The 26,233-nt window shown below is 35.0% G+C and overlaps 1 protein-coding gene across 4 annotated transcripts in view; it reads right to left on the minus strand.

The window, feature by feature from the left end:
- Nucleotides 1-26,233, minus strand: part of CCSER1 (coiled-coil serine rich protein 1) — a 655,853-nt gene that overhangs the window by 223,297 nt on the left and 406,323 nt on the right. For 3 of the 4 annotated variants that reach the window (XM_051789750.1, XM_051789751.1, XM_051789753.1), the window contains exon 9: nucleotides 25,003-25,080. In XM_051789750.1, coding sequence (XP_051645710.1) covers nucleotides 25,003-25,080 — 78 coding nt within the window. Of the gene's footprint in view, nucleotides 1-14,141; nucleotides 17,514-25,002; nucleotides 25,081-26,233 lie in introns of those variants that run through there. The other variant, XM_051789752.1, reaches the window with a different exon arrangement.

Consider the following 26,233-nt stretch of genomic DNA (forward strand, 5'->3'; position numbering starts at 1 on the left):
GTAGAACTACATCATTACTTGTTACTGCTTCTCTTCCATTCCTTCTCCCAGCCTAAAAGAAAAACATTCAATTCATCCTGCAAGATCTAGCAACAGTTGACTTAGCATCTGTCAAAAAGAGAAAGAAATCAACATTTGAAGCTAATATACTATGTAAACATCTTCTTATTCCTATACTCTGGGGGTTGCAGGATGCTAAATTAAGGGTAGAGCACAAAGACGCCTCAGTTGAGTTTGGGGAATATATTTAAGGATGGGTGCTTCTGAAAACATCATGATGAATTTGTCTAAATGAAATATTGATGAACAGATATTTATCTCTCACCAGCCTTACATTAACAGCATTGAGTTTTCCTAGCAAACATAAAACTACATCTTTAAGGCTTCCCTTTCAATAGCTTCAGGGTTTCAGAACTATGGTACATATGGTAACTGAACTACTTTTAATGACCCAATTGAAAACACAGTTAACAAAATTAGTACTTTAATTGTCATTTATTCAAAAAAGCAAGGCTATCAACTTACTGCACTATGTGGAAGTTTGAGATTGATTACTCAGGATTTAAAACATTACAAAGGTTGCCAAGAATCTATACCTACCCAGGCACAAACCTAAGCACGTGCATACTCTTGATATGGCTTGAACTCCGGCTATTTCCACCGTATTTAAAATTTAAACTGCTTTCGATTTATCCCTGTGAATTCTCAAGTCAAAGTCACATCTCTTCGTATCCCTTGTTTAAAAACCCATTGGATCAACAGAGTATCAGGTTGAGTTCAGCTCTTTACACCAGTGAGATGTTACTCTTCCATAGCACAAAAAGTCAGTTAAAGTTGGGACTCCACAGTCTCGTCCTGCAGCCCTACCCATTCCAACACAAGTAGCAGTGATTGCACCACAGATCACTGCTGTGGTGAGCTCTCCAAGACAAGGCACTACCCAACACCTAAAAGTCACTATCCATTGTGAGGAAAAAAGGAAAAGCCATGCAATATTGTCCCTAGGCCCTCTGCTTTCATGGAGACCTGAAGTGGTACACCAGCCAGCTGCTGCCTACAGCACTGGTATTGTTGGGCCTCCTGCTGCTCCTTTCTTAAAAACACTGGCATATCTCACACCCCAGGGAGGCAGGTCAGGAGCTCAGTCAGTGGCACCTAACCTGACAGAGAAGTGAATACCTTCCTGAACTGCCTCACCGGTGGTTTGGGGAGAGTTGCTGCAAAATCAGTGGCAAACTGCCACTAACAGCTTTAGCTAGAGTGAATCACACTTCAGGAAGGAGTCAGGCTTCCCTGTAATGACCTACTCGTCCCAATTTCATGGTATGCCCTTTAAACTGCCAGCACTGGCATTAGAGAGCCCTCAAATTGAGACAGCCAGTAGAAAATTGTTCACTTTTTGCAGAGTCAAGATGTAGGTTCATAATATGAGTGAGCAGCTCAGCATGACTGAAAGGGGTAGCAGGAAGACAGAAGTCTGCTCTGCGATCGAACTGAATCCCAGGGTGATCCTTCTCAGGTGACCTCAGATTCGTATCACTGAAGGTTGCTTTGCTAAAAAGTATTTTTTGCTTTGCAGGTTCCTATTAATAAAGAATTATTGACATTTTTCTCCTTCCCACTTACCTTTAATTAACTGTTTCAGCTTTACCATTGTTTATATGCAGTACTGAAGCTGCAAAATGACTGATGCAGAAAGAGTTTCTGCAGAAATTCTAAGCTTAGAGATCCATATCAAACAGTCTCTAATATGGTTTTCCTTACACTACTCAGATTCTAGAAAATTCTCTGAACAAGAGATGGTTTCTTGCCTTTTGCTCATCTCCTTCTACTTCCTTTGGACTTTCACAAACTATTAATTTCAGATCTTGCAATGCAATCCCCAAAAAACAGCAGCAATCTCAGAAGGCCTTACCAGCACCAAACTGATAGGAAGGATTATTTTGGGTGTCTTGCTGATAAATTTCTGAGTTACTTGAGTGTATATACATATACAAACTGTAGCAAGCCAAGTTCTGGTGGTAATTCAAAATCTCTCCCTGCAAATAACCAGTATTGCCACTGTAATCACTCTGCTTTCTTAAGGCATTGAAAAAGATGAAACATTTAAATGTGGCATTTAAGTAATTATGACAGCCTAAGTGAACACCTCAAATGAGGATACATGTGGAGACTGAAATTGCCTTAGCAGTGATTACTTCCAGCTCTTGCAAGTCCCTGGCAAACATTATTACATAAATTACCATTGGATCACAACTTGTGGACAGCCCTTGAAGTTCAATAGCGACATTATTTTAAGAACAACAATGCATAAAATTACACAGTTTAAGGTTTAAATATAATTGTGAAACGGGGACATACCAAATAACTGTAATTTATCTCATTAATACCCGATGAAGGGAAGGTTGTTCGATTTATAACATGTGCTTTGATTTTGAAGACTTTTGTCCAAGAAATCTTCAAACAAAATAGACAAAAATACACAAATTTTAGAGTAACAATTACTAGTACTTTAAAATCAAATTTACACTTGCAAATAAGATCCACCTCTTTTAAAGCTAACACTTTGAATAAATGGTACACATTATGTCAGGTAGGCAACTGTACAGACAGCTGCAGAAATTTCAGTGACATAGCACTGTCACAACTTGTGAATTTGGATCAACATGTTTTTTGTGGATCTGGTGAACTAATAATGAAGTTAAGAGCCTGATTTCAGAACTTAAAATTAGGGAAGAAGTAATCTACAGAAGACTAAAAAGATGCAACTAACAATGAAAACTCACAAGAAGAGGATTGGGTTCAACTTTTCCAAAATAAATGAAAACAAGCATTTGATAAAACATATAGAAGAACCTTCTACTTCAGTACTAATAATGCTTTGTTGTTGCATACGAATCTTTGCCTTTTTCAGGCCCCCAAAAATGCATTAGATCACAATTTTTTTAAAAAATAATGTGTGCACAAACATGTGATAGTGTATCAAAAGTCAGAGCACTGTTAAAAAATCAGATCTTGAAATATCAGATAACCCTCATTAAGTAAAACAGCTTTTGCTGTTCCCCATTCATCCCCTCTCAAATAATGATTATATTTGTTTAACGTGTAAAGACTTATCCTCCAATGAAAGCATCTCAAAAGCTTTCCCTACAGACCTTTTTCAAATAATTAATAAATAAACAAAAGCATATAGATGCAAATAGTTACAACAGTCATGAAAAACCTACAAATCTGTTCATTAAAACTGATGTCCACTTTCGATTCAGGAGACTGTGTACAACACATTACAATGTAAAAAAATGGCCATTTTTAAAATACTACCAAGCGTAATTACAAACCCTAAAGGTCAACTTCATAGACTGACTGACAGACAGAAAAATGGTCCAAGGAAAAACAACACTGGATAATCTAACTGAAGTTGTCACTAGCTCATATGAATAACCTCTAAGTTAGGCTTACGGAGCTATTTTGGTAAGTTTTTATAAATGTAACTATTCATCAGTCTGCACTGCAGCTTTCTACATACTGAATACAGATAATTTACCCACCACCACATCATGGAATTATGTGGCCAGAGAAAAAAAGATGTTATGTCACTGACCTGCATTATGTCCACCTTATGAAGCCCAATGTTTACACTGCAGCAAGGTCAAGATCTGTGCTCTGGAATCCTCTATTTATTTAAATTAGAAACTCACACTAGTAGTGTAGAAAATATATTTATTGTAATAATATAATATGGCATAATGATAATTTTTAAAATGTCTGAGGTCAAATGTATTTGCAAGTCTTCACCAATTGTGATTGGTTCAGGTTTTTTACTTACTTATTCAATAGTAGCCATATCCAATAAACAAAACAACAAATATTTCACTAATCAGCACATAATCACCTATTACTGTCAATGGTTATGATTTTATGAGATGGCTGAAGAGTACGTATGTCTTACCTACTGTCAGTAAATGTTTATAAATTAACATTTTTCAACTCGTAGGATATAAAAAAAAGTTTAAATTATTTGAAAGCAGTGAAAAGATTTAAATATAAGATAATGATTGGCTTTCAGCTATGGGTTTTACTTTAATTTAGAAAGAGGTAGTTTGCAATTGACGACTGTAAAAATAAGATCTGCTAAATTTTATTTTTAGTTTATCATGATTGAAAATGAATACTTTGCTTAAACTACCACATTGCACAAATTACCCATTCCATCACAATGTGCATATGCACTTTTTAATCTTCCTCTGAAAACAGAACCAGGAATTAAGGTCTCCAAGAAATTTTCTTCTCTTTCAGAATTTTAATTCTCTAGATCTCAAAATCTTGTATGTAGGAACAGACAAAAAGTGTACATATTAAAAAAAGTCCAAAGGTATTTATTATTACTGTTAGCACAAGAAATTTGTTATATTACATGTGGACACATGAATTTTATTATACTATGATCAAGTTTCTTACTACATAAGGGTTTGGCTTTCCAAGAATAAAAACAAGGTATTCATCAAAATAGTAAAAGGAAAAAATAATTTCAGAATTTCCCTTCCTTTGATGTGCAGGTAAATTCCATCAAATCAATAGCAATTGTTAAATAAAATGCCACTACCTAGTTTAATTCATCAGAAGTTGAACCTAGATTCAAAATCAGGTATAAGATGTATATTTTTGACGTGTGCCAAAAATGGTATTTTTTTCCTCTGTTCGCAGAGCATTAAGTGGAGTAATGAGAAAACAAAACTGTTTGCAAATGTAAATACAATGAAGCAGTTGCTAATTAGCACATGCAAATATAAGTTCAGAAAATTGCTTATTATCTACAATGTTCAAAATGTTAAAGTCTATTTATACAAATTTACAGATTATATTTTGTGTAATTAGGTGTAAATTTTAAGGATATGCATTAATCATAATTTTTTGCAAATAGGATTAATTAGAGTTTGTAACAGCATGTGCAAGTGAAGACTAACCATGAATCATACTTGCTCAAGTAACAGACTAAATTAAGTCAGCATCACTTTTTAAAAAAATATTTTTTAAACAAAGGGAACTATATACTTCAGTATCATTTCAGAAACTCTCATAGTAAAAGAAAATATACAAAGGAACTGATCATGCCCATTCAAAAGGCACCACAATGCATGTTGTTTATGATGAACCAGAATTCCCTCGTGGAGTGCTCTCGATTTGCACAGATCACGATCCCAGAGTTCAACGTGCTAGAACAGGTGACAGCTGAGACAAGATGACAGAATATTTACTTCTCTCTGCCTCAGAAGTGATAAACAGCTGAATACTCACATTGTGTCCCTCCAAATAAGTCACAGTTTCATTACAAAATGAGATTTGATCAGAACCTAACTGAATAAGCTACAAAAGTCATACAAAGTCCAACAGAGGCAGAACACTGCTTTCTGATAAAAAAGCATCACAGTAGACTTTATGTATATATACTTTACTATACTTAAAATTCTAACGTTTTCATCAAGAAGTTTGCAGGTAGAAAAATTCAGATTCATTTTGCAAAGATAATAAGATTTTCTAAATTGCAAATGGGCAGTCTCCCCTGCTCTCTCCAGCCTGCAAGAAGTAATGATAAGAATAAAAAGAAATACTACCTGTCTACCTCACCCCAAAGTTTTTGGACAGAGACTAATAGAGAATTCAGCTTTTAAACTCCATGGAAGAGGAGCAAGTTATAACTTTTTAAATAATTTTTTAATTTGGAGAGTTAAACAAAGGAAGCAACAACCAATTGCTGTCCCCCTTTTCCTTACAATTTGTAAATAGCTTTTACTTCAATCTTGACATATGTGTTCACAGGAACTGTAAAAAAAAAAAAAATCATTCTATTTGTGTCACACAAATAAATAAGATATTCAATTCTAGATCCCATTATAAAAAAAAATAAAAAAGGTGATTCCCATCTCTGACACCCTTCACAGCAGCTTTTTCGACCCTTTTATAGGCAAAGGAGATTAGCAGATTTCTATTGTAGCAAGGGTGAAACCTCTTCCAGGCAAATACAGTGAAAAGTCCTCACTTCTAGGACACAACAATTAATATTCATTAGGACAAGATGAAGTTTTTGGTATCTTTCACCTTTCATGTACAAAAGGTTCACACAGAAAAACCTCTGTTGTGGTAACTGAGAATACAAGGATGGAAAATGAAAAAGAGCTCTATTAAAAAAAAAAAAAAGGCAACACCAAACCCCCTCCTCCAAACTTAAAAATAATTATTTTTTCTACAAAACCTACCAGCTCCTCATATTTGCATAAAAAGTTGTGCCTGGGTCATTTACACCACAAAGATATCTAAAATTCCAACAGTTACCTTGATCTAAATCCACAAACTACATTTAGGTTTTTGGATGATGTTCACTGCAGTTGGTAATTAAAACCAGCTTCCTATCTGGACTGATGTGCTACCAAATTCAGTGCACTGAATAATAACTTCCTAGTAACTTCCATGTGTCTGCAAAATCTTCAGTGAAGATTTGACCTTGTTCACCAAAAAGATGCTGTTTAAGATGGTAGTTTACATTTTTCTAAAAGAAGGCCCTGAAGCTTAAATATTCATCAGCACAACCTTAGAGCTGCTAAAACTGTTTTTCTGAAACAGCAAACTACAGTAAGATGTTGAGTTACTGAAGTTAATATTTATTGCAGCAAGCAACTTAATGCCTTTGAAAACGTAATGTTATTAAAACAGACCAAAAAAAAGCTCTTTGGATATCTTACATTATACTGGTCTTAGAGATCCTTTGACACTGCATGCTGTGATTTGGATTTTGTTCCCATTTATGGCTAGTAATGAAACGGTAGTCCTTGTGTAGGGAGTATAATCTGGTATACTCATAAATTGGTTGGTCGATTTTGCCTAACCTAAGGCCTCTTAAAAAATTCAGACAATAGAAAGAAAAGTTCTCATGGTAATTAGTCAACCTGTAAAAGCCAGAGTTGCCACTGGCCAATTCCTACCTTGGCAACTGTAGCTACCTTGAAATTAAGAGGGTGTCAACATCAGTACATTGCTTCTTATAATCACGTGTCATTCAATCAATTACTTTGCAAATGTCACACTGAATTCAAAGCAGTTACACTGGGGGGAGGTTTTGTGTATCATGGTATTTGTAGTGCTTGTGTGCCACTTTTTACAAGTTAAAATAGCATTTATCTAGTTGGTGACTAAATGAAGCACACTAAAGAACAGATTCCCTTGTGGTTTTTTTCCTACCAATCCAGGAAATAGTTTACCTCTAAGGATGAGAATCTGAACTGTCCTGTGGGTTAAATACCCTCTCTCCCAAAACTTGTCACATCCCTACAGAGCTCTGCAAAATAATTTTAAAGGAACATCTTAAAAGAAACCTTTTGTGTAAGTTTTCTTGGTTATTTTAATTTTGACTAAAGTTACGCAAAATAATAAAAATTAGTGGAAAAGAAGGTGGTACAAGTAGGTAAAGACCTCCTGCAATTTCTACGGTCACTGCAATTCCATGACGGTCATATCAAAACCAAGGTTAACTGGCAAAGGTTTCCCCCATAGCACAAGGACCAAAGCAACACTGATTTACATACAGAAACTTCTGTTGCAAAAACTATGATTAAAGAGCAAGACTGTCATGTGGATCCTCTAGTTGTCAACTGCAGCCAAAACTGTTGCCATAGGTGTTGACTCTGGAGTCAGATACTGGTCTCTGAAGACAAAGTAGGTGAAAATGACAGCAAACAGTAATGAGAAAGTGTAAGAACATCTAAATATCATCATTGTTATTTCTGAAGCGCCAGCAGGCCAGCTGAACCTTACTTGCATCAGTAACACGAATGTGCTAATTCAACATGCATTCAGGAAACCCACAGCTGGTGCAGTAACTCAACAATAACCGAGAGCCCAGAGAACACACTTTTGAAGGAAAGAAAAATGAAACCTAAGGATTTTGTGACAATCCTTGATGTAACTTATTTTCTTAACATGGGCATATAACCTATTCTGTAGTAGGTGACAGAGATGCTGAATAAGGTAAAAAATGTTAGTAAAAAATACACAATAACTTTTTTCCAATTGGAAATTTTATTCTACACTCAAAAGATTTCCCTCTTAACCTCACTGGTACCTCTATATAGACTTACACTTCAAGTTATTGGTTCTGCACTATCAATATGATTACAAAGAAAATAATAAAGACATATTTGAAAGAAAGATTTCAGGTAAGAATGAGAACTGCAGATGGGGAAGATGACTTCCCAAATGAGCACAGAAGTAGCATGGAAACTGAAGTGCTGACAAAGAAAAAGTCTGGGAACTAAAGAAAAAGGGGGAAAAAAGAAGAAATACAGTAAGGAATAGAAACTAGAGAATTACAGAATTGTAATAGGTCAATGAGGCAAGTTTGCAATAAGAAGTGAAAGCACTGGAAGTTTCCAGAGAACATTTCAAAGAAAGATAGAACAAAAATACAAAAAAAAAAAAAAAAGTGAACGTGTCATTACCGATATTGTAGAGTCTTTATCGCTGATCCCCATCCCAGTGCCTCTCCCCTGCTTGCGCCCTCCAAAAGAAAATAGTTTCCTGTAGGCAGCAGAACTTTTTCAGAAATAATGTATTTGTTAACCTGTGAGGACTGACCTAAACTTCAGTCTTGAGAGAGGTGTAGGAGTGGAAAAATGTCATGCACTGTGCGAGGTTTCCCTGCTATTTATTTGAAACATCAACTCTTACTCACACACACGGAGTGGAACAAATTTATCCAACTAGGGGTTACAGAATACCATTCCACATTACTGTTGGGGTTATATTTAATGAGTTTTGGCAGTCCTTTTAGCAAAAAAAGGAAAGAAAATACTATATGCAAAAGAAAACTGAAAAAGCTAAGAAAATGTGCAGAAGAGATTTTGAATGACTCACCCTAATGCCTCAGGATAGTTCAATATAATGTTCTGGCATCCCAAATTGAACATGGAAGTTGAGTCAGGCTGTTCACATTTCCTTGTCCTTCAATCAAAACAGAGCTTCCTCTGGCTATAGATATTGAGCGGTACACTGTAAATATTTCTTAGAAGTTTTCTTAGTCTGATGGCTAAGAAAGTCTGTAGCAGCATCAGGCCTTCCCTGGGCAAGAAGTATCTAGAAAATAGAGTAGCTCTTTAACATGGCCTTTAAAAGGCTTTCTATGAAAAGGAGGTGAAATCTTGCCATGCAAAATCTTGAGTGGGTGTGCTTTGCCAGGTGCATTTAATAAGATTTTTATTTGGTCCCACAATAATCTACTCAAATTAATAAAAGAAGAAGGTGAATATTTTACGAACACATGGCCTTAAGTCTTTGAACATGTTTTTTATGCTTATGCAGAAATACTGGTACTAATCATAGATTAACTAAATTTATCAGAAGTAAAGCAGCTTATTGCATTCACTATTTACAACCAAACGACAAGAAGAGCAATAGTTGGAACAATGCAGGACAGAAACAAAGCTGAAATGAGTGTCTTGGATAGAAGGGAAGCTGCTGAATGTTGTCAAAATATTAAAGTCACCTTTTTTTACTATGACATTAAGTAACTCACCTAGAGTTTTAAAAAGCTTCAAAAATTTTACAGGTATTGTGCAACAACAAGAACTATGAGGTCTGTTCTGAAGTACAAGCTAGCAATATGAAAGGGGAATATCACATCAGTGCTCTCTTCACATCCTCCAATTTACCATCCTAGGATCTTCCACAAACATGTGATATGATAAACATACAGAAATTATTCTGTGTTTAGCCAGAACAGTAGCCTGACCTACTGAAAATTCAATACATTATGAACACTAATGCAAAATAAGTCTTCTGGCAGTATAAAAAGTTTTCTGTAGATGCCAAAAAGAATTTAAAGGTGTTTTAATTAAATTGTACCTCTGCACGATCAGCTGAAAATAGTTACTCTTTATGCAGTCCAAGTTGACAGCATACAGTACAGTTTTCTCAATATACCTTCCAGAATATGTTACAAATAGTTCAAGAAAATCAAATGGTGAGTAAACAAATTTTACAGGAATTTTTTTCTTGATACAAGATGGCGTAAACCAATATAATTTTATAGACACTTAAAAAGATAACTAAAATTACCTTAACATCCACAGAATTGAAAATAACATTATTTTCTTTCATTAGATTTTGAATATAGCAGTTAGTATTCAGAACTACAGGAAAAATATGACTTCCTAGTCCTTGAGAATAATTTAGTATGGGCAGTTTTGCCTAAGATGTAATTGTTTTCTCTTTCCTTCTGCCTCAAAGTAGGAAAAAGCCTAAGACAAAACAGAAGTTAAAAGAAAAAGTGTGACTTTCCGGTTTTTGGTATTGTTGAAGTTTTAGAAGCATATGTGATAAAAATTATGTTTTATAGAAAAGATAGAAAGGAGAGGATGAGCCAAATGGGACTATAATGTGGAGAGAGAATAAAAACAATACAGCGAGATAAAAGGAAATGAGCAAAGGAGCAACAGCAGGGGAAAATAATGAGCCAGAACAAAAGCTCCACCACTAACAGAGTTTGCAAATATTTCCAACAGAAAGAGAAATTTGCACACATGGAAACCAGAGAAAGGAAACCAGAAAAATATAGTGTTTAGGAATAGAGTCAGCCAACTAATTTTTTACCTTCCTGCTTAAGGATGTATAAAAATCTCTTAGATTCAAGCATTGGTCACCTTCTTTTATCAATATATGCCCCATATATACAATATCCACCTTATCTGCTTGTTCAATAAAGACAGAACTATAGATAGTGAACTATATAGATACATTTTTTTCAGTTAACTACTGAAAACCACCTATTAAAAATCACAAACCTTGAATACTGGTTTTATGACCACTATATATGATAAGAAGCACATCAATTAAACTAATATCATAAACAAGAATAATCAGACTAAATGTAAATGAGAATACATTCCTTTAGGGATGTTCTCAAGATAAGAGATTCTCAAAGGTAATAAACCCATAAAAAATAGGACTATCAGCAATTATCTGTCTTCAGGTTGATGAAAATCCCTAATCTCATTTGGTAAACAGGCCAGTTTACTATTACTGTCCCTTTATACTTTTGTTTGGTTGTTTTGGGGTTTTTTAATTGGTTTTAGTCTTGTGGGGTTTTCTTGGTTTTTGGTGGTTTTTTTGTTTTGCTTTTTCTCTACTACTGGTCAATCTTGGGAAAGAGCACTGAGCTATAAGGAACTTCACAAGACATACCAACTGGTCTCCAATGATATTTGTTGCAAAGGAAAATAAAAAGTAAGGAAAATCCAGGATGAATGTTGGCAGACTGAAAAATTCATAACAGGTTTTATTATCCTCTTTGTCCTCACTAGTTTTGTTTTTGTTTTCTCTTTCACACTACTTGTCCATGTTATTTCATCAGTCAGATCACTCAATTTGCATCTTGGAGTTCCAGAAGAAGGCAATTTTGAAAGGTTTTACTGTTTAAAGTTACTATTGAGTTCATATATGTACTGTTTTAAAAAGATTTGAAAATTAACTTCTGTAGCAATAGAAGAGCAGGTATAAGCAATGCATGCAAACACATTTTATTTAACTTTTTAAAAGAGACTATTTTTCTGTTGCCAAGCAGTTTATTCCCACATATTAAATAGCCAGTGTTTGACAGATGCTTGTGAAATGGCTACCACAGAATTTGTGGTTCAAATTTGGGAGGTAAACTCTGCCTGCTGCTCAACTCCTACGTGATTGACATCAAGCTTGCACACTCTCAAGTGTTGTACAGATTCAACAAAAATTGTGATGAAGTATCACCACATATACACTAATAAAAATGTGGTACATCACTAGGTCAAAGATTTTTCCAAAATAGTAACATAAAATGCAACACTAATCCACTCCATGTTTTTGTGTAATTCATGAAGACTAACTGTTCTAAGAACATAATTAAATAGAATGATACTATTTGTAATTTTTTCTGTTCTTTTTCTGAGGTTTGGACCACCTTAATGACACACTCAACACAATGCCCAGCTCCTGTAGGGAAAAACAAATGCAAGTTGATGGATGAATTCACTACAGTCATCGCCAACACCACCAATCACAGTGTATCCAGGTATTTTGGAACACAAGTTATGCTGTTTCACTAGTTTCTGAATTTGCTATGGAGCTAAACTCACACATCTAATCAATCATTTTACAATACTCACATATTAACAGATTTGTAACTCCATGGAAGCATTTTCCTAACATAAAGAAAACCAATTATAAGATTATTAACATTCATCCCATTCAGGTCAGCTATGGGGTTATGCTTTGCTTTTGTTGCTTTTGCAATGAGTTTATGTGGCAAGGTGTTGGCAAAAGGAGGGCTGCAGGGTGCCCTCTGTGAGAAAAGATCATGGGCTGCCCTGTGCCAGACATAAATGCTTCCAGGCAGTTCCACAATGGACCCGCACAAATGACACAGCGAGCATCTGTAAAGCTGGTGGCACCTCTGTGAAAACATTTAAGAAAGGGTAAAACACCAGGGAGCAGAGGAGTAAAGGAAAAAAAAAGGTGAGAAAAAGCTCTGTGAACATCAAAGTCAGCGGAGAAGGGAGAGAAGGTGCTTCAGGCACTGGAGAAGAGATCCACTGTGGCCTGCGGAGAGCACTGCACTGGAGCAGATGGATATGCCCTAAAGAAACTGCAGTCCATGGAGAGCCCACACTGGAGCATCTCCCGAAGGACAGTCAAGACCCTCAGTTCCAGATCCCAATTGAAAACCAGGAAAGAACAAATGACACAACCTCTTAGCCATGCCTCAGGTTCATTGGGAAGCTCTCATAATTTCCAGAGTCCCATAAGTAACGTTACCTGTGGTTTCAGCTCATATTATATTTAGCTTTGCAATTCAGAGAGCTTCTCACATAAAAAAAAAATGGGCTCACTTCTGTCCAGTTATCAAAAGGATTAAAAATCTCTGGATTTATTTTGTTCTAAATATATATATGAACAAGCTTTTGGCAAGCAACTAGCCTGTTAGCTACTGTTCTCTAATAAGCAACTTCCAGTGTCAGGAGGGGACAGTTCCACAAGCCTTTAAAAAAAAAAAAACAAACTTGTGACAGTAGGAGTATAAGTAGATACATGAAAATGCCTGAAAAGCCAACTAATCATCATTAGTCTCAGGACTTCTCTTTCTTCATGTTGTCTTTATTTCTGCAAAAGTTGAAATTTGGCAATTTCTTAGGGGTTATCTTTGCAGAATTAATTCATAACCTGACAAGACTCTAGTAGTAGATTTGTCTCCACATTAATATTTTTTCCCTTATCATTTAACAGACTGGAAGATGAAATACAGATGTACACACATACACAAAGAGATATTCACATGGACACTTTCTAATACTTGCACATTGGAAAGCTCACGTCTTTGATGTGTGCACTTAAAATTGTTTCATATATTTAAGATATGAAGGTCCTACCGCCTTTATCATCTGCTCCTCTGTTGCAGTTGTGCATTCCTCATTTGTTGCTTAAAATGTAATATGTCAGTGCAGGTGTTGGTATTTCTCTGCAAATATTACATAGTATGGATGCACCATTACACAGTACAGATCAAGCTCCTCTACTTTAGTATCAAATACAAAGGTACCACTTAATTTTATCATTAAAGTTATCATTAACAGCACCACCAAGCTTTTCCTATGTTTTTAGATGAATAAAAATCTCCCTGAAAGTAATGAAGTTAGTACTGAATATAAAGTTGTAATATGGTATCTAATTCGTGCACTTTCATCTTCAGCATGATTTAATACATGCACACACAAAAATATATCTTTGTAAGTTTTTTTGCAATGCATTTGCTAGTAATCAAACAGAACTTTTTTTTCTTTTATTGCTGCTATATCCAGTAGATTCATTTTAAATTTAATGCCTTTTTGTACACTACAAAAGAAACATATTACTATTCCCCAAATATCATTTATAATCCTTTCCCTTCATGTTCCTTCTTGTTGTTTTATCATTAATGTTAATATTCTGTTGACTCTTAAAAAGTAGAAGCTTCCATTACTAAAAATGAATAAATGAATACTAAAAGAGCACTGTATTAAAATGAAGGACGAGTACACAGTCTGGATATACTTCTCACTGCATTTCTATTGAGAAAATACTAGTAATAGGTCAGAGATAGAAATGGCATTTTCTGTTTCTATTGTTAGTAAAACACATCACATATTATATGTTGGCTTTGTCCTCCTAACTTTTAGCACTTACATAAAAGTCTAAAGCATCCCGAACAGTTTAAACTATTATCTAAGTGACCAAATACTGTAAATACACCTAAAAACTACTGGTCAACACTGGGTAAACTCAGATCCAGAAGTAAGCCATTGATGTCCTATCTACTCAAGAAAAACAAAATTTCCAGCTCTTTCACCTATGCCCACTATGCACACAGCATCTATGTCCATGAACCACCTCAATGATTATGTTACAAATTATTTTTAACACCTTTTGTAAATGTTGTAAGCTACAGGAATTCTTTATTGGCCCAAATGCTTATTGAAGTACAGCAGAATACTTCCTATGTCAGTATTCACACTGTTCTGTGTTTTCATATTGAAATTGCTTCAGAAGATCAAATTAAAAGGAAAAGGCAAACAAAAAAAAACACTGACTGAAAAAAAAAATCTCCCTTCTATTCAAGCAAAATGTAACCTTTCTGCTTCTCTATCCTACCCCAGGCTTTTTGAGACTTGTCTTCCTTTCTGAGCGCTTATAATCTGACTCCTCTTAAAATCACTCATGTTCCTTCTCAGCCTCTCCAACATTTACCACAGAATATTTGCTCTAGATGTAACATTTTTGCACCTTTGTTACTTTTCAGTCCTCTATTTCTACTTTTCCCTCTCCTGTGCTGTGTGAAACAGCCTTGCACTCGCACATTCACAAGTCCCTGGAGGAAAGTGCTGAAAGCAAACTCAGGTTCTCTGGTATCACTTGAAATGCATCAAATAGAGAAAAACAATGTGTGCTAGTTAAAATAACAAATTCCTGTACTTGTTAAATGCCAATGCTGAGAATGAGAACAAAGTATTTTGCCAATACTGTTTTAGTGTTGTATCTCTGTTAACACGGTGCTGCCATTGCTTGGAACAAGGTGCAGGCTTTGGATCAAGTTAACGACACAGGCATCAAGATTTGGTTTTGCCTGGCCTGCCTGGGTATTTACAGAATATTTTATTTCTGGATATTTGTAGGATATTTTACTTAAGCTCTAAAGGGCAGTTATCTAATGACCAGGTTACTATCACCTTTTTGAACCAGTTGTTCAGGTTTTAGAGTTCCAGGACTATGAAGTTACTCACCATCAAAGGAAAGAAATCTTTGGAGCATGGTAAAACTAGTTGTAAGGATAACAGAGATATCACATAAACTTGCAACCAATGATAAAGAGCAAGGTGTACAACATATTAACAAACATATTAGAGAGATTCCATCTGGATTCCAGAATGAGGAGAAAGAAATCAACATTATTATCAGACTCCTTCCAAGGAGTTGTAGTAGTAGATTTACTGTAATGCTCCCAACCAACTAGAAGCCACTGGACTCCAGATCACAAGAGTCTGTGCAAGAGTGAGCAATACATCAACGAAAGAGACAGGTACTGGGAACATTATGTACATTTAATTTTTTTATTTTTTTCAACTAGATGTGCTAGCTGTGCTGTGTTGTACTGCAACAATAATTTTTAAAAACTCTTTGATCAGACTGTTAAAAGTTTAATTAAACTAGCATTAAGGTCTTGTTTATGTATATAAAGTGTTGATTGTCTCTCCCTGAAGTTTGAATAGAACTTGTCAATCATAACAGCAGCAAAAAGTAGACATTTCTATGCTCATCAATGATTACAAAAAGGATTTTCTAGACCAAGGAAGAGAAGGAAGAATGGTAACAGGTTAAGTTCAAAAAGATAACATGCACATGCTCATTTCTATAGTTTCTTTAAATTATGGATTTGCTACTAATTGGTTTTACAAGATACTTCCAACAAACACAGTAAGAACTACACAATTAAACCCGCAAAGAAGTTTCAGGCAGCCTGACCAAAAGGGCAAGAGAGGATGCCAAAGATGACTGTTATGATCAAAGAAGAAAAGATGATATAAGACTGATAAACAATAACACTATGTGAAGTTGTAAAGAATTTCAGACAACATAATGCAACATCACCTGTGAAGAAGGTTCATTTGCTTTAAAGATCTGAATGAATATTTAGCTGAATGTTTTTATTTTCAGTTCAGCTCCATTTAAGAAAAACTGCAGAAATGTTTTGTTTTTTTTTAAATTAGTGCAGTATGTCCTCTGTTTGAAAATAAAGGTACAGGTGCCTAACAGTTGCTCCAGCTGAGTAACTGTTCTTACTACATACTATGAGGCCTGACTGAAATGGCAGAAGAATAAGATTCAAGTATTGTATCTTTTTAGTAAGAAAAAGTATTAGCAGGAAAGGTTAAAGAATACTGCTGGCACAAGCACCTTCTTATCTTACCTGGTAAGGGTGGGTGTAGAGTACATCCTCAGGTGAATTAAGCCATTCCTGGGTAAGGTTACACTGAAGCAACTAACAGTGGTGACAGGGTTTGTGGTGAACTTCACTGTTTGCTTGTGGTTTCTTGCTTAATAATGCCATGAACTAGGAATTACCCTTCTCCACCCCACCCTCTCTGGACAACAACTACTATCAACTCAAGTAGCACAGTCATGTCCAGCAAACGCAACATTTACTTTGCTCACATTAATGTTGTCTTAGCAATGTCTCTTAGAAGATGCAGGAAAATTAGATAGAAAGTAAAGCCATTATTCCAGTGGATTAAAAAAAAAATCAGTGTACGTTTTCAGGATCAGCTCTCCTATTTCCTGGGATAAAGATGGGTAAATTCTGGCCTTGTAAAAGCTTACCTAATACCCTACAGAAATGTCTTGAGTCCCACATAAGAATTATATACATCATTATGAACATTCATCAGATAGACCACATACTGAAAGGTCCTGACCCTGTATTCACAATTGGTGCAAAAGTATTGCTACTGGAAGAAAAAAATACATGTTTTAAAAAGTAATGTTTTCCTCAGGTTTCCAGATGTTAAAGACACTTTTTTCAATCTCTGAGACAAGCATCAGCAAAGGATTTTCTTAGTTACAGTGAATCACCAATGGATGACTGAATGCACAAAATGGTAAGAACAATTTTTATTTCAGATAATAACTTTGTGATGGCTTACTAATAATTTATTCATAGATACATTTAATAATGAAGATATTGCCAAAAAAAGTGGTTTGACTGTTCATAATACAAATGTTACGATAAGTAGTAGAATTTTGCCAGCAATGGTGACTTGCAGTTCATTTCATATACAGCAGAATATAATTAAATCCATAAGTGCAGAGTGTCCAGATGTTGTTTTTTAATTTAATAATGATGGAACCAATGAGATGCTGATAGGTTTGTAAACTAAGCCGTCAGAACATGAAGAGTTCCACAGGGCCTTTAAAAACAAACAAACAAAACAAAAAAGAAAAAAAGAAGAAATGAAATGAAATCTTAATGATGCATGGTTTGATGGTAACACAAGGTTAAATGAAAAATGATTGTTTCTGCTGTATGCAGTCATGCAGGTAGCATGTAATAATAAAGCTTCTTTCACACTAATCATCAACATATCAACGAATTAAGTGACAAGGCAGACAAAATCAGAAATATGACTCATCAGCTTGTGTATGACACGGTTCTAGTTAGAAAACAGTTACATACAAAAGATGCTATGTTTGTACTGGAAAAAGGTCACCAGAATGAGCTAGTCTATGCTAATAAAGGAAACCTACATACAACATAAACCACTTCCACATTACGATAAAACTGTGTCAGCAGATCATCTTGTATTAAAAACACTCACTCCAAATGTACCAAGACAACAAAACCCATACATATGTCTTATAATGCAGTGGTTATCCATACCTCATTTTTCAATTTTCTTTGTTGATCTTTTCTTCAAGGTGAAACAAAATTTTTCTCATTTTTAAGAAAATATATTCAAAGGCTATTGCAAAATCTTACTATTTTTTAGAATTTTGACAGTTTTTGAGCACACTTCACTAAATTCCCACTTCACTCTTTTGAACAACACTGAAAAGGCTTCAGTGCTGCTACTTTCCAGCCTTACAAACAGGACACTTAGTATTCAGCATAATGCATGAGTAAGCAAGGTATAATCTGATGGAACAAGGATGTCTTTTTAATTTAAATCAAATAAAAACTATTGAAACATCTTGTTTTTCAGTATCCTATTTCTTTCTCTCCTTAGAGTAACAGGTCAGAGCGGATACAGTAAGAACGTGCTATTAATTCTAGGGCTAACTCTCATTTATTTCATGCAGAGATGTCATGAACTGTCTGGTAGCATCTTTATGATAGAAACAGTGTAACTATAACACACTGAAAATACACTACTGCAATAAAATGTCGGTAAGTCATACCCCTAAGTACAGTAAAGAAATTCAAGTAAAACAAGAAATGAGACAAAATGGTTATAGTTTACAGATATAAAGTGAAAAAGTAAACTTCTGGAGAACTAAAACCCTGCACACGGTGATGGAGCTAAAGCAGAAAAAGTGGGAAAAGCTATGTCTTAAAAAAAAAACAAAACAAACAAAAAAAAACTTCTAGGACGAATAAGTAGTAATAACTAAACACCCTTCTTTGCTTCTTCCCTTTCTTCTCTCCCCCACACCAAGACACCTAAGCAAAAGTTAGTGACAGTAAGTTTGGTCAATATTTCTATATACCTCATATTTTATTGCACTTTAAAAGCAAGATAGCAGTAGCATAACTGCAGATATCAAGACAGAAGAAGTTTATGACAGAAAAATGTAGAATAAGTAGAAAGATGGAAAATTTAACAGGCAAGAAGAACACTGTTCTGTTTATAAAGAGTAAATTACAGGAAAACAGTGTTTTAGAGATACAGAGACTACAGCATTATATTAAGCTTGGGTCTACAAGGAAACAGCTATTATATCCTCAAACCACATACTACTACAAATATTGAAGTGGTACACAGTTTATTTACACAAGCAGCCAGAAACCAACTTGCATGCCACAAATTAAAACTAAAGATCATTCATACCAACTACACACCACACGGAACACAAATTTTATTGTTCTTCACTCCTAAAGGTGGCAAAATTAAATGCATAATAACCTACTGATAATCTGCCACAGAATTAAAGTGGTTAGAAGAAGCCCGTCTTTTCCATATGGCAAGCCTCAGTTTCTGTCCCAGAACCCAGTTACTTTTGAAGTTTCTTTATGTGAAAACTTTTATCACTTTTTGCACAGCACCACAGACACCAAACCCTCAGCACATGTGTCCTCTGGAAAGTTCAGCACCAGTAACTTGAGCTGTTTATCCCCATTGTGAGCAGGTGTAACAAATCTTTCATCTTCAATATTTTGTGGTTGAATGGAATTCAAACACCAAGTACATAGGGGTTTGATGGAGAAGCAGTGTGTCTGGTCAGGGTTGGTGGAAGGCAATCATTAAAACCAAAAAAAGTTTCAGCATAACATTTCACTATTAATGGATGAAGAGTTTGACAATTTGCATAAGTAGGACACCTTAAAACATATGTGGATTTTAAAATAGTATTTTGAAATTGTATACTAAAAAAAAGGAAACTGCACATAAGAAGAGAAAATGATTTCTATAGGAAGTTGTAGGAAAGGATGAAGCATGTCAAGAACAACTTGGATATCCAGATATGAATAGGTACATAGACATACAACCAAAGCAAATATCAAGTTAACGGCTTGTTTGATTTCTAAAGGTATTTTTAAAAAAATTGCATTAGACAAAGGTATATTATGCATAAGTTTGTGGTATTTCACTGTATACATTAGAAAATAAACTGAGAGAGAAAATAAGAAATAAATGGAGAAAAATAATCTAGTGGTAAGATGCAATAGCAGATGGACATCAGTCTCCAAGGCGAGGAGGGGAAACAGGAGCAGGATGCATTTTCTAGTTTAAGTGGCAAAATACAACTCATTTCATGCTGCAACAAGCTATGCAATACTGTGGGCAGGAAAGTATTTAGATTAAACTGGAAAGTTCAAGAAGTTCAAGTACTTCAGTATTCTATTCCCCTGCCCTCCTAAAGTAGAGGACAATGCAACACAGTCCCTTCACAGCATCCATAAGCTACGCTGGCTGGCTGCCAGGGAGGATAAGGAGCATAGAAGGGAGGTGGAGGGTGAACAGTTAGAGCATCCACCCCCATATCTTCCACTTCCTCCCAGTGAAACTCAGAGGCTCTAAAAGAAATAGTACCCAGGCTTTAAGAGGTTAAAGGAGGCACAATGTCCAAGGCAATTCACAGCAAGCTACAAAACAATTACCCTAAAATATGTATCAGTATGGATTTTAATACTGCACGATTGTACAGGTGATAAAAGTCAGTGCCTTCTGGTATATCACAGAGCACTGTTATAAACACAATGCTGGTGATCACCAAGGAAAGGTAATTTTTGTCTGTAGCAAAGCAAATCAAACTGTAGCAGATTGTGAGCAATGCCATACAAGTTTGTTGTCTAAGACTTTAGAAGCATCACTAAACTGGAAAAAACTCTCATTAAATATGGAATGAGTTTAGGACCAGTCCAAAACCTGTTTACATCAGCTTTACTCTCAGTATGAAAGACAAAGAACAAAGAGAATAGCAGTTCTCAGATGTGAAAGCTGTAATAACAGCACAAGGCAAGCACAGAAAAGACTCTGCAGAAATCATGTCAGTTCTTCAGAATTTCTACTCTGTGGAGAATAAAATTAAGTACAAACTTTTTCATCTGAAGACTGATAAAGACTGACAAAGTGGTGCCGAGCTGGACTTCTTTTGGTGACAGAAATGAGAAGTGTACTGTGATTGTTTAATGCCGCTTCTGAGACACATTTTAATGAAAATGCATTAGCAGTGGCACATGCTGCAGCGTGCTTGTGTGATGCCTGCATGATACTTCGGACTACTTATTTGGCTAGAAGCCATTATTAGAGTTGTATCCCTTAACATAATCTTGTAATCAGTCCCAATGCTAGTTGACTGTATCTATTCATCTTTCGGTCCATTCCAGCAACCTGATCGACATGGAAGAAATTATGCCTTGATCTCTCAATAAAATAAGACTCTGCAAGCACAGAAAGGTGAAGGAGGTTAAACTAGCATTGATTATTGAAGACACATTAATAATTTATTATTTAGCAGCCTTGACATCAATCTGTTGTGCACATGGCTCTTTATGCAAGACTCCCAGTGCGTTTTAAATGATTCTCAGTAGACATATTGGAAAACAGAATAAATTTAGGACTATCACAAGATGAAGATCCCTTGACATTCTGCAGTACAAAGCCTTCTAAGAAACCCTGATTACTTTCTAATGTCTTCCATTGAATACATAGGGTAGTTGGGCTGGTATTTTACTTTCAATCTACTCAAGCAGTAAAGTGGTCATGTTAATCACTTAAGAACACAGTAGCATTTCTCATCATGGAAGACCTCTTTCATCCTTATCAAAAATTATTTTAAACTTTATGTTTTAATTCCATAATTAAGTTTCTATTAGATCATTTGAATATAGAAAAGACATTAAACAGTGTGCTTTCCAGTTCAAACAGTTCTTTATGAGAAACATTATCTTTACTGCTACAGACTTTATCTTCCACTTGCTTACTAATACAGTACTGTAAAGCAATTTCAGTTGAAAAATCTAAGTGTGCTGTATGGGAAAAAAACAGAAGTCTATCAGAAGTATTATCCAGCAATTTAAAGGCATTGCAGGAGATTGCATGATCCAAACTTTACTGATCATATTGATAGCCAGAATCTGACTGTAATTATGTTATAGCTGCTAACATAAAATACAATATATTAAATTCCATCCCCTCTCAAACACATAAACATTCACTTAATACTGTTTAAGCTTCATCAGAGCAGCTCCACAGAAACAAGAACATTTCTTCCCTTTGAAACGCTGCACTTCCTCATTTCTTCACCCATTCCTTCCTAAATATAGATTAGCCTCCAGCTTTATTTCATTACTGTACACCCTATGGACAAAAGGATTAATTCCTCATCTAAGTCAAAGTCAGAACTTCCATTTACTTTTAATGACACATCTAAATGAATTCCAAGGCTAAAGAATAGTCTCTTAACTACTGGAGACATTGTCCAGAAGTCAAAAAACCCCAAGCATTGCTTTATTTTGGGGCTAACCTGCCTCAGTTTTTTGCACTGCAAAATAGGCAACTTTTAAGATTATACAGTGAAACGAACAAATATACGAGAATATAAAACAAGCCATTCACAATGGTACTATCTTGAGCATTTCTGAAATATTATAGCATGAAGCGTATATCAACATTTGTACAACATTTATGAAATAATGCTACACAAATTCCTAACTACTATTCGCTTCCAAAGTTGAATTAAGGAAAAATAAAAAACATGAGGGTTATTTTTTTGGTTGGTTAATTTTTGTTTTTTTTTTTTTAATTAAAGCAGCAACTCTGTAACGATGATGAAATGAACTTAAATTTTCTGCTTACCTCTTAAACTAGATCTTAAGTATTCAATGTACAGTCTTCTCAGAATGTGCGACTAATGGAGTGAAAAATATATCTTGTATTCTCTGGTCTGTTTTATGTTTTTCCATTGAATCTTATTTCATAATAGCACAATGTTCTTGTAGTTATACGCATTTACTGACATCCTGAATAAAATGATGAACAGATACTACTTGCCACAGTAACAACTTGATCTTTAAAATCTCATACAAAAGCAAAGAATACAAATGTAATTGCCACTTAGTTTCCACAGAAACACAGTTGAACCGATCATTAATAGCTATCCTCTGAAGAAAAGCTGCACAGTCCAAAAAATAAAAGAGTAAAAACTTTTAACAATATTACAAAAAGTGTTTATACTATTTATTTGCACATCCTTCTTCACTCAGTTCCCTTCACGGTGATGATAGCAGGCTTGTCTTATTCCTGCATATTAATTCAAATTTCTCTGCAATCAATTCACTGAAATGGAATTTGCACAAATACTCTGTACCAGATAAATACAGGTGAGGTGTTGTTCCATAGAAAAACATTCCACATTTCCTTTTGTTCTTGCATTGCAACAGCCTATTTAAAAAAAATATATTATTGCAACCATGCCAAAGTAAAGAGACATTTTAACCAGGAAAGTTTAAAAAATGCATTCTGCTAATGTTGAAGAGGATGCTGCTAAAGAAAAGGATATATTTGACTTACTGTTGTTATTATTATGTTTAATACTCAGATCTCAGCCAGAAACCTGTACCTGTTTGGGAGAGGGAGTTGTAATTTTATTTTTTATTTTATTGATAGAACACCTTCTCTCTCAAACTCCAAGGGAACGCAGACTGAAAAAAGGGAAAAAAGATACAATCTGCTAGCAGCAGGAATCTCTCCAGCATAAGTACCACATATTTGATTTGGGAGAGAACAATCAAATGCTTAAGTTATACCTGTTAAAAAAACAAACCAAACCAAAACCAAACAAACCAACAGAAAAACCCGCAAATCTTACATATTGCTTTTTAACATTTTTAGTGAAGACTTTTATTTGACATCCAAGATATAAGAAAGCAGCTGTTAAGGATAATTACTCACAGAAGAAATGGATATATAATTAAAAACATTTTCGTATGTTGCAATTATTTTTGAATATTATGTCATTTTCACCAGTAATATATACACACCTCAGAGTTTCAGTAAATTCCACCAGACATTATTTCACAAAGTAGAACATAAGAGTTCATATTCATCAAACCAAAACCACGAAATCAGTGCATATGGGTACATTGAGTAAAGTACTGATTTATTTGCCCTAAATAAGAAAATACTCAAAAAAACCCATCTAGCAAACCACAATTGCTGAGCAATACATAAAAGGAGAATAATTATAACTACGGTTTTGTTCAATGTATTTATTTAAAAAGAAATGTTAGTACTCCTGGCTTGAATCAGCTTAAAAGAGACTGAAAAAAAACACTGAAGCCTACTTTGGTTCAAAAACTTTTCAGATTAGAACATGAAACTTTTATGTTTCTATTTTAAGAAAACTATGCAAAGACTCAGAAGACAAAACTTTACTGCTCCACTGATACAAAACATACCAAAACGAAGGTTTCAAAACCTGCTTTAATTCCATCATTCTCTTCATAAATTTGAATCAGCACGTTGATATATACCAATGCACAGCCACAGCCTTATTTTGCAGAACAGTTTTTGGCAAGAATTACTGTTAAACTGCTCAGATCACAGAATAGAACTATGCTAAATATTCCACATAGTGGCATTCTTAATCAAAGATTATTCAAAGGCTCATGTAAACAAGTGAATCTCTTGCATAAATTTAAGCAATATCCCACAGACAAAATACTTGTAGTTAGAAAAACTAGGGGAAAAAATATTTCTACAATTAAGGAATATTCCTTGACTACCTTCTTGCATGAGGATACATACTATGAATTCACATTCTAGGAGAAATTCTGAGAGATGCTCTTCAGGAAATGGAATTTTAAGATCACTTGGCAAAATCGTACTTACTCAATTATCTTCCAAAATTCAAATCTTGTTGGGACAGCATACAACAATTATAAACATAATAATCTAATTAAAGTGTCAGTAAGTGTGTAAATGAATACTGAAAAAAAAATTACAATCCACTAATAGATACCCTCCACATTCATTTATGCTATTTCTCAGCTCTTTGTAAAGTCTAAAATTAGCAGGGCATTGGTGTGATGGCAGGTAATTGTAATTAACTTCTCATGTTTCCTAAGGTATTTTAGTATCCCCAAACGGACACAACAGCAGCAGAGGCAAACCAGCTGACAGAAGTCTGAACACCCATAAAGATGATAAAAAAATACTGTTTAATACAGCTACTTACATCATGGCATACAAGTTCTGTCTGCGTTGATTTATCTGCTTGGGAAGGAAGAGCCTTCTGAAAGCACTGAGCCTTTTCCTGTAAAACAAAATAACATTGCACAGGTGAGTCATGTTTTTCCTCACTGGCTTTACAGCTACAAATATCCAGATAAATTCAAAAGTCATGCATTGACAGTTGTTAGGATATAGATTTAGTATGGCACTATTCTCACAGGGAGGTTGATTTCCTTACTGTGATATCCCTTTATAAATTTATCTTTCTCTTAAACAGAGGGTGAACTCAGACAGTCCAACTATGAAGTACAGCTGAGCCCACAAGAAGGATGTCACTGAAACTTGATACAGAGCACAGCAAATACAGGTAACAAAGCACTGAGTAGCTGCAGGAACTATTGCAAACACCAGCACTCTTCCAATAGCGAAGAAACAATTTTTAATTTTTTTTAAGAAACATTAAGGAATATGCAAACTCCACTGCAGATCACAACACTGAGATGACTTCCTTTCCCCTGATGCGAACACTTTATTGTACTAGTTTCTGCTTTTCCCATCCTTGTCCCTCTGTACCTCAATCATTTTTGGAAGTGTGACATGGAATCTCTGAGACAGGCTTGAGCAAAGATATCTTGCTGCTTTGATACTACTATGTTTCACCAAAAAAAAAAAAAAAGGATTTTGATACTTCGTTTGAAACTCATCACTAAGCAGAAATGTTGATCCTCATCAAACCTGTATGTATACTACTTTAGGTTCCAGGAGAAAGCATATGATGAAACAACTGTAAATATGTGGGGTAAGGCAGGAAAAGGCACACAGGAGGGGAAGGAGAATCAGTAAAGTCCTTTACTGTATTGATTTATGTTTTACTACTTACTGATACAGTTTTATTTTTCAGCTGTATGCATACAAAATAATTATCTTGGACTCAAATTCCTCAAGATCTACAAAAGTGTATTTTAATGTTACAGACAGGTGTGTATCACAATAAAACAGAATTTGTTTAAACTGAATTTCAAGTTAATTGACTCTCAAGTTCTCCTGTTACTCATTTCAAGGCAAGATATGTACACCACTATATTAAGTAAACAATAGGAAGACATCAACATCTAAGTAACCCTTATCTCCGCTATTTCAGCCCCTTAAACAAGGGGTGGGGGGAAACAGAATTCAGACTCATCTCCTCACTTGTATAAGATACTTATGCCCCAATTTGTTGATGTAATTAGAGT

Source organism: Manacus candei, unplaced genomic scaffold (genome assembly GCF_025592945.1).
Source record: "Manacus candei isolate 608988 ecotype Guabito, Panama unplaced genomic scaffold, ASM2559294v1 h1tg000028l, whole genome shotgun sequence".
In the NCBI taxonomy this organism is placed as follows: Eukaryota; Metazoa; Chordata; class Aves; order Passeriformes; family Pipridae; genus Manacus; species Manacus candei.